This window comes from Podarcis pityusensis, assembly GCF_964106645.2.
Source record: "Podarcis pityusensis genome assembly, chromosome: 3".
NCBI classification, from domain to species: Eukaryota; Metazoa; Chordata; class Lepidosauria; order Squamata; family Lacertidae; genus Podarcis; species Podarcis pityusensis.
This window is the reverse complement of record NC_138026.1, coordinates 28,660,836-28,678,544: the sequence shown is the minus strand read 5'-3', so window position 1 is coordinate 28,678,544 and position 17,709 is coordinate 28,660,836. Positions and strand designations below refer to the sequence as shown.

The window sequence follows — 17,709 nt, the reverse complement described above, 5'->3', positions numbered from 1 at the left end:
CTGTGTATCTGCCACTTCAGAGGGAATGTAACCCCATCAAAAGCAGGCAACCTTCCATCCATCTGGTATAAGGAACCACCCATTAACAGTGCCTCAGCCTTATCTGGATTGAGCTTCAGTTTACTGGCTTTGATCCAGGCCATTACCAAGGCAAGACAACAGTCCAGCACATCTACTGCCACACCTGCAGATACAAAGAAGCAGAGGTGTGTGTCATCAGTACATTACTGACAACATACTCCAGAACTTCAGATGACCCCACTCAGCGGTTTCATATAGATATAAGCAGCATAGGGGATAAAATCAAAGCCTGATGAACCCCATGTTGAAGGCTTAACAGGGCCAAAGAGCATCACTCTCTGGAAACAACCATCCAAGTAAGATTGGCACAACTGTAAAGCAGTGCCACCCACCCACAACTCAGACGGCCTCTCCAGAAGGCTATAGCCAGTGGTATCAAAAGCCACTGAGAGGTCAAGAAGAACTAACAAGCACACATTTCCACTGTCTCTCTTCTGACAGAGGTACAGGGCGACCAAAGCAGTTTCTGTGTCAGAACCGAGCCTAAACCCCAATGGAACTGGATCTAGAAAATCAGTTTCCTCCAAGAGCGCCTGGATCTGATCTGCAGCCACCCACCCAAGAATCTTGCCCAATAAGGGGAGATTGGCAACTGGCCAATAATTACTTCGATTTTCCAAATCCAATGAGGCTTTTCTTGAGGAATGATTCTACTACTCCCTCCTTCAAGCTGGCAGGGACCACCTTCTCTTGCAGGGAGCCGTAAATCACCTCCCTGACCCAGCCAGCTGTCCATCCCTGCTAGTTTTTCTTATGAGCCAAGAGGGGCAAGGGTCCATAGAGCATGTGGTTGCCCTGATTGATCCAAGCACCTTGTCCACATCCTCAAGCCTTACTAACTGAAGCTCATCCAACGTAACAGGACTAGACAGTACTCTGGGTAACCTCTCAAGATTCAACAGTGGAGTCCAAGTCCTGGCGGATGCAAGCAATTTTATCCTCAAAATGCTTTGCAAACAAGTCACAGCAAACTACTGTCAGTTCTGCCACCTCCTTTAGGCCAGACTATAAATGGTCCCGTACTACCCAGAAAAGCTCTGCTGGACAGCACCATGTGGATGCAATGGAGCAGCAAAGTCTGCCTTCTTTGCTGCCTTCACTGCCACTAGGTAGACTTAATGATGAGCCCTCACCAGTGTTCAGTTGCCTTTGAGTTTTTCTCCACTGAGCTTTCTTGTTCTGGTTATACTCTGCTGAGAGAACGGCTGCATACACACCAACGCATTTGTAGCACAAAAACCGTAGCTTTTCTCAATCCAGAATCTTTAATGCTCTTCTTCAACATGCTGCTTTCAATCTTGATTTAGTCTAGATCCTGCCATCCACGAAGCCATGTATAATTACTTGATACACATTTGAAAACCCTCCCCGTTGATTATGTTATTCGTGCCTTTTCCTCCAGGCACATGCCCCGGGTGAACGAAGGAAGTGGTGATTGCCATCTTGGTATGACCCACAACATCACTGGATATGCATGGATGCAACCCCCACCCCAATTACCAGGACCATCTCTTTTCAAATGGACACACTGCAGGGTAACTCAGAATAAATCTGCAATGAAATTTTATTTCCAGTTTCTCAGGATGGGCAAAAAACAACAACAATGCAACAAAACTAGATTGTGTGTGGATAATGTACAAAATGCAAGTACTCAGTCTCCATTGATTTCAGAATAAAATGTGTGCAGCCAAAGACTATTCACATAAATAGCTTTAAAATTCACATGGAGTGCATTTTATGCATCAACATAATGATGCAATAATTCTGATACATCCAGTACTGGAGAAATCATTACCTGTAAAGGTGTCGGGTTTTCCCCTCATCCTTCAGCAACCCTGTTTCTAGCACAGACCTGCCTGCTCCCTGCCGTTACCTCACTACAATTTGAATGATGTGAGCCAACCCATTTTGGGTGAGTAGATGTGGACCAGACAGAGTAAAGGGAAATGAACAGTCTGTCCTTTTAAGTTGTCTTCCAGTGCCTTGACTCCATTCACAAGCTACCGTAAAAACAATCATGCCATTGATGTGCAGCCATGGCTTTCCAAGCCTAGGCTGAAGACATCCCCATCAATAGGTACATTCCACAAAGGAACAGGCAGAACAACATCTTTCCAATATATGTGTTTCCATCATGGGAGTATTATTAATAAATTTGTGGCAACCTGGAGCTATCAAGAAAAGAGGCAGTTGAAACTCATCATGCACCTCCAACTTTTCAAGTTACGTTGCATCTTCCACAGCAGCTCTATGATCTTTTTACCTTGACTGACAGGGTTCCTGGCCACAAAGAGAACTCCTAGGACTCTAGGCATTCTAGTGCTTCTCCTCTTGTGAATGGTCAGGTCTGCCAACATGGACCTACTCATCTCTATTTACTTTGCTCTGCCTGCCACCAGGCAAGGACAAGAGTGGATACCGTTGGCCAAACTTCATTCATGTGATACCTGAGGAGCAGGGATGGGGAACCTCTGGCCTTCGAGATGCTGTTGCCTCCAACTATCTTTCTTTCTTTCTTTCTTTCTTTCTTTTTTTTAAAAAAAAAAGCATTTCAAGTTTGAATACTGAACCTTTTGCCATGTTCTTGGTCAGAATGATCTACATCTGGTTTCACTGCTGACGTTCTCCTTTCCCGGGGAACCTTCAAGTACAAAAAACAACAACACAAAAAATAATGAACTGAAACCTAGTAGGAGAACATTATATAAGCAAGTTCTCTTTTAATTCAAAGCATTACCACAAAGTAGCAACGGGAAGGACAAGAGATATGTTACCTACTGCTGATATTATTTAAAGGCACAGGCTTTTTGATTCTGGCTTTGCAACTGTCTGCGGAGAATAACTTGATTCGTCATCTCCTCTACCTTGTGTCCCAAGCCTAGCAGAAAAGATGAGTTGGAAGTCGCAGAACTGCTTCCCAAACAAGTTTGGGATCATCGTGGCAAAGCATCACGTAAACTTCCAAAATTCTAACTCTTTCCTCCATGCCTCTATTCCAAAGCCTGGGTTGCGTTTGATTAAGTCAGGCTCAAAGTAGGCCCATTGAAAGCAATTATCCACTGACTGCAATGGGTCTAGTCCAAGAGAAACATTTCTGGGTACAACCCTTCCCTTTTAAAGAACAAGCTCTCATCCCCCCCCCCTTTTTTTGGATGGGGGAGTCAATTTTTTAATTAAATTTTAAAATCTTTACATATGAATTCCAGATTCCAAATCTTTTATGCATTTCTCTTTAAGCTTTGACTTCCCATCTTTCCCTCCATGCTATTCTTAATCCCATCCCATTTACATACTGTATTCTAATAAACATTTCACCTAAGACATTCTTCTGTTTAATATATTATCAATTTTCTACCACTGCTTGTATTTCAAATTCTGCTCATTCCTGTAAGTTGCTAAATGCTTCCGAATAATGCAAACATCACACGTTTTCCCCCCCTCTTAAGAAACACTGGCTTAAAGGCTGGTTGAAACAAATAAAGCGTGAAGTATATAAGCAGAAACCATAATTTCAACAGTTGCCAGTTTCTACTTTGAAGACTAGATTCACAAACTAATTTTCACATGAGGTGGAATTAGCTCGACATCCTCCAGCTCTGAAATATGCTGTATCAGCAACACCCTTGCATTTAAACATTTTGCCTGGCAAATGCGCACCACGTAAATGACAGTGTAGCTGATGAAAACTTCTTAAATGCTATAGTAAATGGCTTCCGGCACAAGCTTAGCAAATCTGAGTGAGACAGAGATTAAAATGCTGCATATGTTTAGGGTGGTGGGCAGTGGAAGAGCACAGAACCGAAAGTGTAAGCTCCCTTGCAAGTCAACCATGAAATCAGCCTGGCTCAGTTAGTTAGAGCTAATAACTAATAACACCAAGGTTGCAGGTTCGATCCCCGTACGGGACAGCTGCATATCCCTGCACTGCAGGGGGTTGGACTTGATCAGATTTGAAAACAAGGGATCAGCAGCCTCAAAAATAAGAGATCAGCAGCCTCACCTGTCCCAGGGACAGTCTACGGGATATCTAACAATCCAGGATAGCAGCAGGAAGCAGCCGGAAATGGCGCTGGAATAAGGGAATTTCTCACAAAAAAAGTGAAGGTTGACAGCTATGGACTTGATGATCCTCACAATCCCTTCCAACTATACAATTCTAGGATTCTAAATAAGGGCTGCAATTTTCAGAATGTGGATCTTTCATTGCTAATTTACACATTTCAGAAATTCTCATGTTACGCATCCAAGCTAAACCCTTCTTTGCATTTATTTATTTCTTGCATTTATATTCTGCCTTTTTTCTCTCTCCAAAGGTGCTCAAGGCAGTGTACCTGGTCCTCCACTGTCTTATGTATTCCCCAAAGGACCCTGTGAGGAAGGTTAGGCTAAGAGGCAGTGACTGCACCATGGGGACCCAAGTGATGTTCATTCATGGCCAAGTGGGGCTTTGAACACTTGAATCACTACATCACATTGGCCCACACATTAGGGGTGGACATGCACATTAAAAGGGGGTGGGGGGTGGGAATCACATTTCCAAAACCTGTCTTTGGCTTGTAATGCTAATTAGGATCAGGGTGGCATTTACAAGAAAGTAGGGCAAGCAGAGAAAGGGCAGCATTCCTTAACCCACTGATTTCCCCCCCCCCCCCCGGATTTTCCCAAATGGAGCAGGGAGGTATGGAAGACGTGCCAAGCTAAAATGCGGTTACTAACTTATTACAACTTAATCTGTCTGCTTGGCTTTGTTTTTCTTTACACCCACACAAAGCACAAAAAGAAAACATTTAATGCAAACACACCCAGTTAGTAGGTAGGAGCTCAACCTTAACGCGATGATTTGTCTGTAGAAAAGCTTGAGGGTGATACCTTTCCTTGCTCAGAGATGAGTGCGTGCTTGTTAAGGAGGCTTCCAAGGCCCACAGCCGCGAAGCTAAGTTTCTCTTGTTGCCCAACTCTTCTTATGAAAGGCTTGTGAAAGCTTTTTTATTATTATTTACAAGCTAAGAGCTGGTGGCGGTTGGACAACAGCACTGACGGATCAGACCAGTAGCCCCTCGAGTCCTATAGCCAGTCTGACTGGTTTTGGGGTATTCAGAGCAAGCATATATTAAAGCACAGAACTGAGCCTGTTGGTTAGAGTGTGGTGCTGATAGCACCAAGGCTGCAGGTTCAATTCCTGTACGGGACGGCAACACAGTCCTGCATTGCAGGGGGTTGAACTAGATGATGCTCAGGGTCTCTTCCAACTCTGATATTCTATTCTTATTCTATGTTGTAGTGGGCGACACTAGTTTTAGGGACCACTGTTAACATGAGGCTCTGTTGCCCTGGAGCTCATAATTAACAGTCTTTCCATGTCCCCTCAGTTCTATGAATTCGGGCGCTTACATAGCTATTAAGAGTTGAAGGAGCTCTTTTTGAAGGCAGAGGGTCTTCTCGGTAGTGGCGCCCACCCTGTGGAACGCCCTCCCATCAGATGTCAAGGAAATAAACAACTATATGACTTTTAGAAGACATCTGAAGGCAGCCCTGTTTAGGGAAGTTTTTAATGTTTGATCTTTGATTGTTTTTTTTATATTTTGTTGGAAGCCGCCCAGAGTGGCTGGGGAAACCCAACCAGCCCTGTTTAGGGAAGTTTTTAATGCTTGATCTTTTATTGTATTTTTTTTATTTTGTTGGAAACCGCTCAGAGTGGCTGGGGAAACCCAACCCAGAGTGGGTGGGGTATAAATAAATTATTATTATTATTATGATGATTATTTCTTCACCTGGCCAACCAAGGGTGAGGGGCCATGCTCTCCCACCCCCAGTTTTGGAACTGGGAAGCACTCAAATGCTTGGAAAGAGGAAGAGAATGGGGCATTCCAAATGGGACATGCTCTGGTCAGTCAAAAGGCACACCTCACATGGCACTGGGTACACATACTGATAACTGCTGCAATTCTACATAAATCAGGTGTGGGGGGACGTGTGGCCCTCCAGATGCTGTTGGCAATGCAACCCACATCACTCCTGACCAATGACTATTGCTGGTGGTGGTGGGTTTGATGGGAATTGGAGTCCTACTTATCTCTAGTACAAAGCACAAGGCAGTGCAAAGCTACCAGAGCAAGGCAAAGGAGGATTACGCTTGGAGACTCTCTCCTGACTCAATGAAGAGAAAAAGGAAGAAGTGAGCAAACAGAGGGTACTGATTTGCTCCTCAAAAGGCTGTCCCTGATGGCAACTTTAATTCAAAAGGGCCTTGGCCGCAGCTGCAGCTGCATCTGGTAGAAGAGAACTCCACACATCAGCTTAGCTTTAACCAAGTGATACATTACATTTCTAACAGGTTAGCACCTCTTCCATTTAATCCACTAAAGGAAAACCCAGAATGACGAAACCTTCCAGAGCTCAGCAGTTGTTTATAAGGAAGGTGGGTTGAAAAGACAAAGAATTAGGTGCTCATTTCCCAGGAGATATACTACAATTTAGGCACGGACAAATCAAAATGTAAGTGCAGCTTTAATGGATGAGCCAAACAGACCATCTACCCCAGCAGCCTGCTTCTCCACACCAGCCAATCAGATGCCTCTTTGGGAGCCCACAAGCAGGGCAGGATGGAGGCAAGAGCCCTCTTCTGCCTCTGCCCCCTAGTAACTGGCCTGCTGCCTCTGAAATACGGTGCTACACACAGAGCATGTCCTTTATGAATATCTCTAAGAGCATTAAAGGGGGGGGGATTCAGCTTTCAATGTTATTGTGTGGCTGTGGGAATTCCATAAATCAATCACATGCTGTGTGAAGGAGCATTTCCCTGCCAATCTATTTCAATGGACATCACTGAAAAGGGGAGAGAGAGGAAGGGGAGAGAGAGAGAGAGAGAGAGAGAGAGAGAGAGAGAGAGAACCCAAAAGCAAAGTATGCCAACTACTACCAACGCCTTGCCCTGTTAAAGAGAGATTCCAGAACAGGTTGCTTAGATAACTGGAAAAGTTACTTTATCCAATACTTGTTTTTCCTTTTTGAGTCATCTAACCAGAAGTTGCTATTTTATTATTTGTAGCCACTACAAAAGCAGCTGTATCATGTTCCCAGCTAAGTGGAAAAGTGGCCTTTCTCCCCTTTAAGGAAGGCATGTGAAACAACAAAGCACACTCTGCTGGCCTGTTTTACGAGTCCTAGGCAAGTGCCAACGTTGTTACCTTGTAATAGTCATACAACAGTCCCAAGGCAGCAGCGCTGTCCTCATCCCCATTGATGCTCATCATGGCTTTGGTAGCTGCTGTAAGAGGGTTTTCAAGGAAGGACTTCCAAGCTTCGTCCTCGCTGGTGTAGGGTCGCCTCTGGGAGTAGAGCGTTTCATTCTGAAGAACCAAAACAGGCCTTTTGCTTCATAGAGAGGGAGATGAAACAAAACACACAATTACAAAACACACTTTAGGCTGGGACCCAAAGAGGTCCGTGCACACGTCTAAGCACTTCCACCACACATGCGAGGTTGTGCAAGGAACCCAACTAAGGGCTCATCCACATTTTGTTTGCATTATGTACCAATTAATTGCCCCATGCAGGTCCAAGAACTTTTCTCATTGTTCCGCAGTTGTGCCTTGCAAAAATCCGACCTTACCTGCTGAATTGAGGCTCACTTAAGCCAAACCCCTCTTTGGATATTCTGAGCATCTGGTAAGATTCTGATTCAGTGGGTAAGATTGGATTTTTGCAAGGCACACCCACATAATGAAGAGAAAAACTCTTGAACCATGGGGGATTAATCGGTACAGGATACAGAGTACAGGCCAAGTGAGTGGGAGGATGAGCCCTGGGTACGTTGAGACAATGGTCTGGAGGGTCTGCTAGTTCCCACTGCACACAGCAGCAGAGACAGAAAAGCAGTTTCTCAAAAACTGGTGTGCTTGTCGAACATTTTGAACATGCAGTTATGTTGCTGTTCTTTGCTCTGGTGGAAAAGCTTGCTATCCTATCATGTTCCTTCATATAACTTAAAACAAGAAGAAGAATCACAGTCTTTGAATTCTTCAGAAATACCTCATTGTTTTATCTGGAACACTTTTAGCCATGCAAAGGGCTTGCACACTCAAACTAACTGCTTCCACCCTCTTGCCCAATCACTGTTTACTGCTAGGGATATATCATTATGCAGGAAGGGAACAGAGAGGCCCTCTCATTGGCTGCCCTCCAGCCATGATGGAACTTACCACCTAAGCTTTCAGAACATATATTTTAATAAACATTCCATTCTCTTTTTCAGAAAGAAAGAAAGAAAGAAAGAAAGAAGAAACCAAGAATTGCACAACCTCCAACTTAGACTAGCTTTTTGTTGACCAAGCTCTAAAGAGATCTGGGAGAGGATGAACTGAATTTTAATTAAACTTTTATCTTGATATTTTTTCCAAGAGGCATTGTGCTTAGAGCTTAATTATACATTAAAATATCTGCCTTGTAACTAGTCAGATGATTGGCCTATCTAACTCAGGGATGTCTGATCTGAATGCCTGAAACTCCTGGGAACCAGACAACAGGTCTAACCTAGGACTTTGTTTGTCTAACAATGCAGGCATCCCCAACCTTTGGCCCTCCAGATGCTTTGGACTACAGTTCCCATCATCCCTGACCATTGGTCCTGTTAGCTAGGGATCATGGGAGTTGTAGGCCAAAACATCTGGAGGGCCGCTGGTTGGGGATGCCTGAACAATGCCATCTTATGCATTCAGAACCAAGTTCCACTGAGTTGAGTGAGTTTTACTCCCGAGTAAATGCATACAGGATTGTAATCTAAGATACGTGCTTTGACAGTGAACGAAGACCTCCCAGTTATTTTGTCCCGAGCTTATAATATTTAAAGTAAAAAATAAAAATAAATCACCTATGTTTTTTTTGGGGGGGGGAAGCTTCAGAAGAAGTCTTTACTGTATTTGAGGCTTCTATATTTGAAAAGCCAATAGCATAAACGAAACATTTCAAACTGTGTTTTAAAACTATAATCTTGATTTCTGAATGCTAGAGGTTGACAATGCAATACCAATGGCTTTTGGTCATTCTTGGAACACAAACGACCCAGAGCTACCCCAAGGCATGTAGATCTTCAGTATCGCATGCATTCATTCTCTGCACAAATTTTGTGTAAAAGCAGTACCAAAATGAAAACCTTCCTGGACTTACTCGCAGTCCAGAAAGGACCCAGGCCAATAACTGCAAAGCACCAGTTTCAAGTGAAGCTTTTCATTAGCTGTGACTCACTGCTGAATAAACTCATAAAGCGGCTTGTTTACTTAGTTCCCTAAATCCACTTACTCTGAGGTCTTAATGTGCCCATAAGCAAGCATGTGCTGGGTTATGTCCACTAGCAAAGTAGTATCCAAATAGCTTACTTTTGGCTTAGAGCTGGTTGGAAACCAGCCTTAGTCTGAGGTGAGGACATCTCGGAGCATTCAAAAAGAAGAGTTATTTTTATACAAAAGGTAATTTTGGGGGTACTTTTTGCAAGAAGATGTCTCAGCTGATTCATACCCTCCAACATTTATCTGGTGAAAATAGGGACGTCCTATTCCACAACAACAACAACAACAACAACAACAACTTCATTATTTATACCCCACATATCTGACAGGGTTGCCCTAGCCACTCTGGGCAGCTTCCAACATATAATAAAACATTACAAAACTCCCCTATACAGGGCTGGCTTCAGATGTCTTCTAAAGGTTGTATAGTTACTTATCTCCTTGGCTCGGAGGTCGCATAACTCCATACCTTCCAACATTTCCCCAGTGAAAATAGGGACGTCCTAAGGAAAAGCGGAACATTCCGGGATCAAATCAGAAACCGGAACGGCTTCTGTAAATCCACTGCTGCCCCTGGGAAATAGGGACACTTGGAGGGTCTGCTGTTGAATCAATACTGCCAGATCTGGGTTCACACCCATTGAAAACACTGTTTCCCCTTCAGCATACACAAAGGTTAGTTAGTATTTAAGACAAAATTTAAGTTTTGCTTAAAATATTGCCAGGGGCTGAAAAACGGGTAGGGGAGGAATGAAACCTGCATGAAACGCAAGATACCATCAGTCCTTGAAGCGAAAGTCTTATGGAAACCTATAGCTGTATTTTTACTCTATACACACAAACCACATTCTCAGTTCGCTTCATGCATTTGACAAAGAACAATGTTGCTTGTAACAGCTCATGCTGCTTTGTATTTTGCCACTGAGGAATAGAAACCAGCCTGCGGAGCCCAGGAAACCTTGTGGATGGGTCACAAAGCACAGGTATTTCAGATTTCTCTCCTACACACTTACACAGAACGGGAATTTAAACCAACAAGCAGGTCTTAAACAAAAAGCAACTTTCTGCTGATTGGCAACTCCGGTAAGACATATATGAGGTGGAATTCGAGTTTTTTACTCAAAGTAGGCCTGCTGAAGGTGGGACGTGGGTGGTACTGTGGGTTAAACCACTGAGCCTCTTGGGCTTGCCGATCAGAAGGTCGGCAGTTCGAATCCCCACGACAGAGTGAGCTCCCATTGTTCGGTCCCAGCTCCTGCCCACCAAGCAGTTCGAAAGCACGTCAAAGTGCAAGTAGATAAATAGGTACCACTCCAGTGGGAAGGTAAATGGCATTTCCATGTGCTGCTCTGCTTTGCCAGAAGCAGCTTAGTCATGCTGGCCACATGACCCGGAAGCTGTCTGCGGGAAACCTTTTGGGAAAGTGCTGTATGAATATTTTCTAATAATGAGACCATGGCCTTTTCTGTGCTGGCACCAGGAAAAATAGAATAGAAAGAAATAAGCTTTCAAGGAGTGTTTTTAATCACATGTGACAAAGCCTGCGTGCTGTCCACACTTCATTCTGCTCTTGTGACTCTATGAGTGACAACGAAAGCCAGTGTGGTGTAGTGGTTAGAGTAGGACCTAAGAGACCAGGTTTAAACCCCTGCTTGGCCATGAAGCTCTCTGAATGACCTTGGGCTGGTCACTGCCTCTCAGCCTAACCCTACCTCACAGGGTTGTTGGGGACATTAAATGAGATGAGGGAAGAACCATGTCCACCACCTAGAACTCCTTGGAGAAAAAATGTGGGATATAAATCTATTCTAACAAAAACAACAACAATAAATGCTATTTCCCCATCCCTAGCATGCCTGAGCCACAAGCTGGCAAAATACCTAGTACAGTGGTACCTCAGGTTACAGACGCTTCAGGTTACAGACTCCACTAACCCAGAATTAGTACCTCGGGTTAAGAACTTTACCTCAGGATGAGAACAGAAACCACGTGGCAGTGGCACAGCAGCAGAGGGAGGCCCCATTAGCTAAAGTGGTACCTCAGGTTAAGAACAGTTTCAGGTTAAGAACGGACCTCCAGAATGAATTAAGTTCTTAACCCGAGGTACCACTGTATGGAATTATACAAATGCCCTTTCTCAGCCTTTTGCCATCAGGTTCTGTGGATCCAGATCAGAGAGATTTGCCCTTGAAATAGGATTTGCAAGCAGGAGATCGCCAGGGATACTTTTTCTAAGGGCCTCCGAGTCAGCGGGAGAGGATCAGGGTGCTCCGCCTCTCGACCCATGCCATCACTACTGGCGACCCATTCTCCTCCCTAGGCTGCTATGTTGCAAAACTAGAGGCTGCCTTGTACCAGCAAGCAAGGGAGGGGCAGCAGCCGTGCTGAGGAATACAGGCAGAACCCTTAATTTGAAATCTGACAGCTCTGCCCATACAGTCACCAGGGCTTCCCAAAATTTGTGCAAGATCAGTGCAATGCTGTTCAGTTCTCTTTGTTCCTTCACAAAATGCATATTTAATAATATGGAAGGGGAACCACTGTCTTCTCCCCTGCCCTGCATCAACACCTTGTTCTGTGTTAGCATTCCCCAACCTGGTGCCCACCGGATGCTGTTGGGCTTGTAACTTGCATCAGCCTCAGTTGGCATGGTCCATCATCAGTGGCAATGGAGCCGTAAGCCCAGCAACATCTAGAGGGCAAGCCTTCATTTTATTTTGCAAAGCAATTGCAAAAAAAACGTTCTTGGTTGGCCTATGACAGGCATCCCCAACCTGCGGCCCTCCAGAGGTTTTGGCCTACAACTCCCATGACCAATGGTCAGGCATGATGGGAACTGTAGTCCAAAACATCCGAAGGTAGGGGATGCCTGGCCTATGACAACCAACATGACCCCTCTCCACAAAGGCTTTGTACACACCATACATTAAAATCACATATTACCTCGTCCTCAAGTATCCTGGGAACTGGATTCTAAAACACATTCATCTTGCTTCACATAAAATCGAGTCTCTCCTTCACTAGATTACCTCCCGCGTGACCAACGTTAGCTAATCACAATTGAGCTACTAGAGAACTTTCTAGAATTCAGTTGCCAACCAATCAAATTTAAATACATTGTAATGCATATAAGCCTGTTGCTCAGGGGAAGTCTCGTCCTAAGGCTTCCTCTGATACTTTCTCGGAGCGACAGCAATTCCCCCTTGCTCTGATGTGTTTCTGCTTCATTGGCACAGTCCCTTGTCTCCCCTCAGGCTGGCACTGAAGGCTCAGCCCTGACAGAACTAGTTACGCTGAATTTCTAGAGATGAAACTGGGCCTACTAGACTGTGCATTTGATGTTCGGAGAAAAGTTTCCCATATGGAGTATGCGGGAAATCGCTTTGTGTCCTGTCAGGTCATTTGCACCAATCACACACTTTTGCCCCATCAACAGGCCAATCAGACTCCAATGCATACACCACGTGACAAGTGCATACTCCTCACATGACAGACACATGACAAATTGTACATGCAGTGGGAGCAGTATCAGGGCAAGATAAAAATCATATTGGGTGGTGTTCCCTCTGCTGTAAATGGTTAGGAGTGGTGAGGAAGGAGAGACAGGGAAGAATTCAACCTAATATGAAAAAGCACACAGGCAAATACCACCCCCATTCAGATTATAAGTGGAACAGCCAATAACATTAAAATCTGTCAAAAATCAAAGCTTTTGTAAGCATCCTCTCTCGTTGCAACCATCCGCCCCAAATAAAATGCGCAAATGCGCCATTTAAAAAAAAAAAAAAGAACGTAGAAAGAATTATCTTCAGAGCTATCAACAAAGCACAGGATTTGGCAGTAACTCAATCTCTCCCCTGAGCTGCAGGTTCTTTGAGGAAAAACGAGACCGTATTTTCTCAAAAGACAGTGAAATGTGTATATTTCTGACAGCTGCCCTGTGTCAAGTTTTAAAGTCTGAAGGGTCAATTGGCACAGTGAACTATGCACACACAATGCTAAAAGGCATTTAGCAAGAGCTGGAAATAAGTCTTCCATTGTGTGTGTAATTACTTCATAACCACTGCCTTGTTTTCTGCTTGAATAATTTGCAAAAAGAGAGAGAGAGAGAAGAGATAGGAAAACATGACAGCCGTAAGGGCTCTGTGCCTTGCTGGGATAATGTGGTGATATAGTCCAGAGTGAGTCTCCCATGGCAAAGAGTCTTAAGTCTTCATTTTTCTGGGTTGTTTATATACCACTTTTGACCCACAGCACCCGCTCCTGAACACTCCAAAATGGAGAACGACACATTGTTTTTTAAACAGGTAAAATAAAAGTACAATAGATACAGCAAATTAATCATCAAAACAATTTAAGATAGCAAAAGCAAAATACACAACAGTGGCTTTCCTACAAAATCAAAATGTGATGGCGATTCAGTAATCTTGGACTCTCTTGCTCAACCCAGTCATTGCTTTCATTTCAACTTTCATCTCTCCGTGGTCACTATCTCCCTCCCACTATATTAGGACCAACACACTGGCCGCCAACCCACCTGCTGGTTCCCCAGTTTCCTTGCCCTGCTACAGAACATAAACCTGACCACCCAATCTATTTCAGTTTAAGGTAGCAGTGAAGGAATGGGTTGGGAGATGGAGCACTCCCATCCTGCTAAAACAATTCTTGTTTAGACAAGCCTACCCAGATGCTTTGAAAGTTGAGCTAATATTAATCCATTTTAGTATTTCATTTCATTTCATTCATTTATATTTATTAAATTTGCATACCGCCTTTCTTCTGTAGAACTCAGGGCGGTTTTCACAACATAATAATAAAAATGGATAATGAAAACAATAACCCAAAAAAACACAAATCAGTACCACCCCGCCAGGGTTGTCATACGTCCGGAATTTCCCATACTCGGAATACCGCAGTCGAAAGCAGTGTCTGGGTGGAAATCGGCTAAATGTCCCAGGCGTATGGCAACTGATGTCAGCAGTGTCATTTTTTGCCAATTTCCCTCAAAAATAGCTTTTAAAAAAAAACTTTTCCGTCCGGATTTTCACTTTTTGAAATATGGCAAACCTACCCCCTTCCCCTCCCACAAACACATTAACAGGGTTATTAAAATATTAATCAGCCCAAGGCCTGGTTGAAGAGCAATGTTTCCACCTGGTGCCTAAAGATGTCTAATGAAGGCACCAGGCAGGTCTCCTAGGGAAGAGCATTATTTTAACTTTTGTATGGTTGTGATTTATTTATTTTTTACTGTTTTACCTTTTGTAAACTTCTTTGAGGTTTTTTATTTTACAATCAGGAGGTATATAAATTATATGAATTAAATAAAATATAAATTATATGAAATAAATAAAATATAATACAAAGTAACTAGCTCTAGGTAGCTGATCTATGGCCATTCATGTACAAACCTTCATTTTACATTTTACAATCCAAGCTGAAGAACTTCATAGAGAAATAGTGGTGTTTAAACACGAGTGTAAACAAGCATTGGAGTGTAACCAACTTCACAAACAATCACTGACTTTAAACTAATGCAGCATAACTTTATGATTGTCAATATGTTTTCTAAGCTATCCATCACATTTTAGGACTACAGAATATTGCAGGTAGCTTTCTCTTAGTAATGTGAATCTCTGTGATAGGAATAACTGCGAGAAAACTTTTAGCCATCGCCAAATGGTCTTAAAATGTTAAAGAGCTAGTGGTTGGAAGAAAAGGATCCTCTCAATTTCTTACCCTCTCAATTTATTTAATGCTGAACTGCTATTCAAAAAAATGTCTTACAGCAGGGGTAGGCAACCTAAGGCCTGGGGGCAGGATGTGGCCCAACTGCCTTCTCAATCCAGCCGGCAGACGGTCCGGGAATCAGTGTGTTTTTACATGAGTAAAATGTGTCCTTTTATTTAAAATGCGTCTTAGGGTTATTTGTGGGGCCTGCCTGGGGTTTTTACATGAGTAGAATGTGTGATTTTATTTAAAATGCATCTCTTGGTTATTTGTGGGACATAGGAATTCATTCATTTTCCCTCCAAAATATAGTCCGGCCCACCACATGGTCTGAGGGACGGTGGACCTGCCCACGGATGAAAAACCCTGACCCCTGCCTTACAGTTTTAGGGCTTGACTGTTCTGCCAACAATGGTGAAATCTAATTTAGCAATCCCTTGAAAATCCACTAGAACTTCTGAACTGAGGGCGGTATGAAAAATTCCAGAATTCAAACTATTATTTAAAACAAAATCATGAGCTACGGCTGCAGTCCAGAAGTGAGCTCCATGTGAACAGAGTAGGACTTCTGAGTATACATGCAACGGGATTGCTCACCTGTAGCAAACACTACAATTTTCACTTTTACCCTCATGGCAATGGATAATATGATACCTTTTCTGAGCGCAAGGATGCTGAACCTGCAGCCCCTTCAAACACTTTTGGACTCCCTGCAGCCATCATGACCAGTGGTTAGAGATTATGGGAACTATAGTCCAACATCTAGAAGCAGGTAAGTAGCCGTGTTGGTCTGACACAGTAGATATATATAGATATAGAGAATTGTCCAGTAGCAACTTAGAGACCAACTAAGTTTGTTCTTGGTATGAGCTTTCGTGTGCCATGTCTTAGTGTGAGAGGAAATGGCACAAGGACAGAATGTTTAGTATGCAGAAAACAAAAGCAAGATGGTTTAACCCCACAGGAGCACAATTTAATCATAGAATTGTAGAGTTGGAAGGCACCCTGAGGATCATCCAGTCCACCCCCCTGCAATGCAGGAATATGCAGCTGTCCCATAAGGGAACTGAACCTGAAACCTTGGTGTTCTCAGCACCATGATCTAACCAGCTGAGCTTTCAGAAGAATGTAAACTGATGCATAAGGACTCATTATACAGACTTGTTTAATAAAATGCCCCGACGCAAAGTGCAACTGGAATCCAGCATAAGTTCAGCTGAGAGCAATGCTGCGTTCCTCAGAAGAAAGCATCTTCCAGATTGCAGTCTGACATCCCAATCCTATTCCCACTGCTCGAAAGTCACATCCATCTCATACAGGACTTACTTTTCTGAGTAAACATTTGCCAAGATCACAGACATAGCCACATCGCTCTACCGTTTTTTCTCTCCGAAAAGATTGGTGTTTTAGCATGCCATCGGTCTTGCACACAAATCTGGCCAGAATCCAACAGCTTTGAATAAAGTCAATACCACAGAACGTATGAAATCTTGCCTCCGACAAAGCCAATGCAAAACAAGAAGACTCCCGATGATAACTCCACTTCTGTTCTAAAAGTAACATTTGCGGTTCCCGTTGCAAGTCTTAGCCCTGCCATCAAACACCAACGCATTATGAAAAGAGCCTTCTATACAATGGCTGTTCCCTGGCTCCCAACTTGAATATACAGCGAGACACAGCCTCCTGTACACCTGAGTACAGCCAAATGCCCTCTTATGAAGGGACACGTTTATTTTATTTGCAGACCACACTGCCAAACAGGAAGATGACAATATGCCAGTTGTCCTTATATACTCAGCAGTTGACTGATCAACATTGCTGCCCTCAAGTGCCTTCCATTAAACATTAAGTTAAACGAAGCATCACATTTGACTGAGAACTTCCAATTCAAAAAGACACTTTCCCCAAGGGCACAAGTGATCTGTCGCCAAAAAGAAGCACCCTTAATAAGAAAGAGTTGTAGTTATAACCGCCACCAAGACCTGATATCTTTCCATGTAAAACTGCACCAGGTATGGTTTCAAGGAGATTGAAGCAAAATGAACAATTGGTCCTGGGAGGGAACATGGCAAAGGTTATGTCACCAAGCATAAGCTTGAAACAAAGCAAAGAACCACTGAGGCAGTGGCAATTTTGCCTTGAGCACAACTTACAGAAAAGCAATGCCACAACTCGCATAAACTTTCTAAGCTGACTAGCGATCACAGATTTAAGGTAGGAACCCTTTCGCAACACACAATCCGGAGCAAATGCATTGCTAAATATCGTCTATCATTTTTCCAACCCCACCCAACTCTCAACCCCCCCCCCCCCACTTTAAAAGAATACTTCGTGTTACCTGGACAAATCTGCTTTCCCTGGGGGATGAGTTTCATAAAAATCCATCTGTCCTTTCTCCAAGAGGACATTAAAAGGAGCCCTTGTGATGCCTGCAGAATAAATCTGCACATCAGGATCTAATTGCAGACCAGAGTCTCTGAATGCTCAGCAAAATCTTATTCAAATTAAGAGCAGCCTTGCTCACGCCATTAAAGAAAAGAAAAAGCTTAGGTGTGTGACTCAGGTAATGATGCCCGAGTTAAGGCATCTCTCTCAGAGCCCAGCCCTCATCTTC

General features: G+C 43.5%; 1 protein-coding gene across 4 annotated transcripts in view; it reads right to left on the bottom strand.

Annotated features, from left to right (window-relative positions):
* Window positions 1-17,709, bottom strand: part of GRHL1 (grainyhead like transcription factor 1) — a 60,006-nt gene that overhangs the window by 40,705 nt on the left and 1,592 nt on the right. Inside the window, exons 1-3 of one of the 4 annotated variants that reach the window (XM_080999149.1) lie at window positions 17,434-17,690; window positions 7,269-7,455; window positions 2,652-2,722 (exon numbers count right to left, since the gene is read on the bottom strand). In XM_080999149.1, coding sequence (XP_080855275.1) covers window positions 2,652-2,722; window positions 7,269-7,455; window positions 17,434-17,480 — 305 coding nt within the window. In that variant the 5' untranslated portion in view covers window positions 17,481-17,690. Of the gene's footprint in view, window positions 1-2,651; window positions 2,723-7,268; window positions 7,456-12,308; window positions 12,488-17,433; window positions 17,691-17,709 lie in introns of those variants that run through there. The other 3 variants (XM_080999146.1, XM_080999147.1, XM_080999148.1) reach the window with 3 other exon arrangements.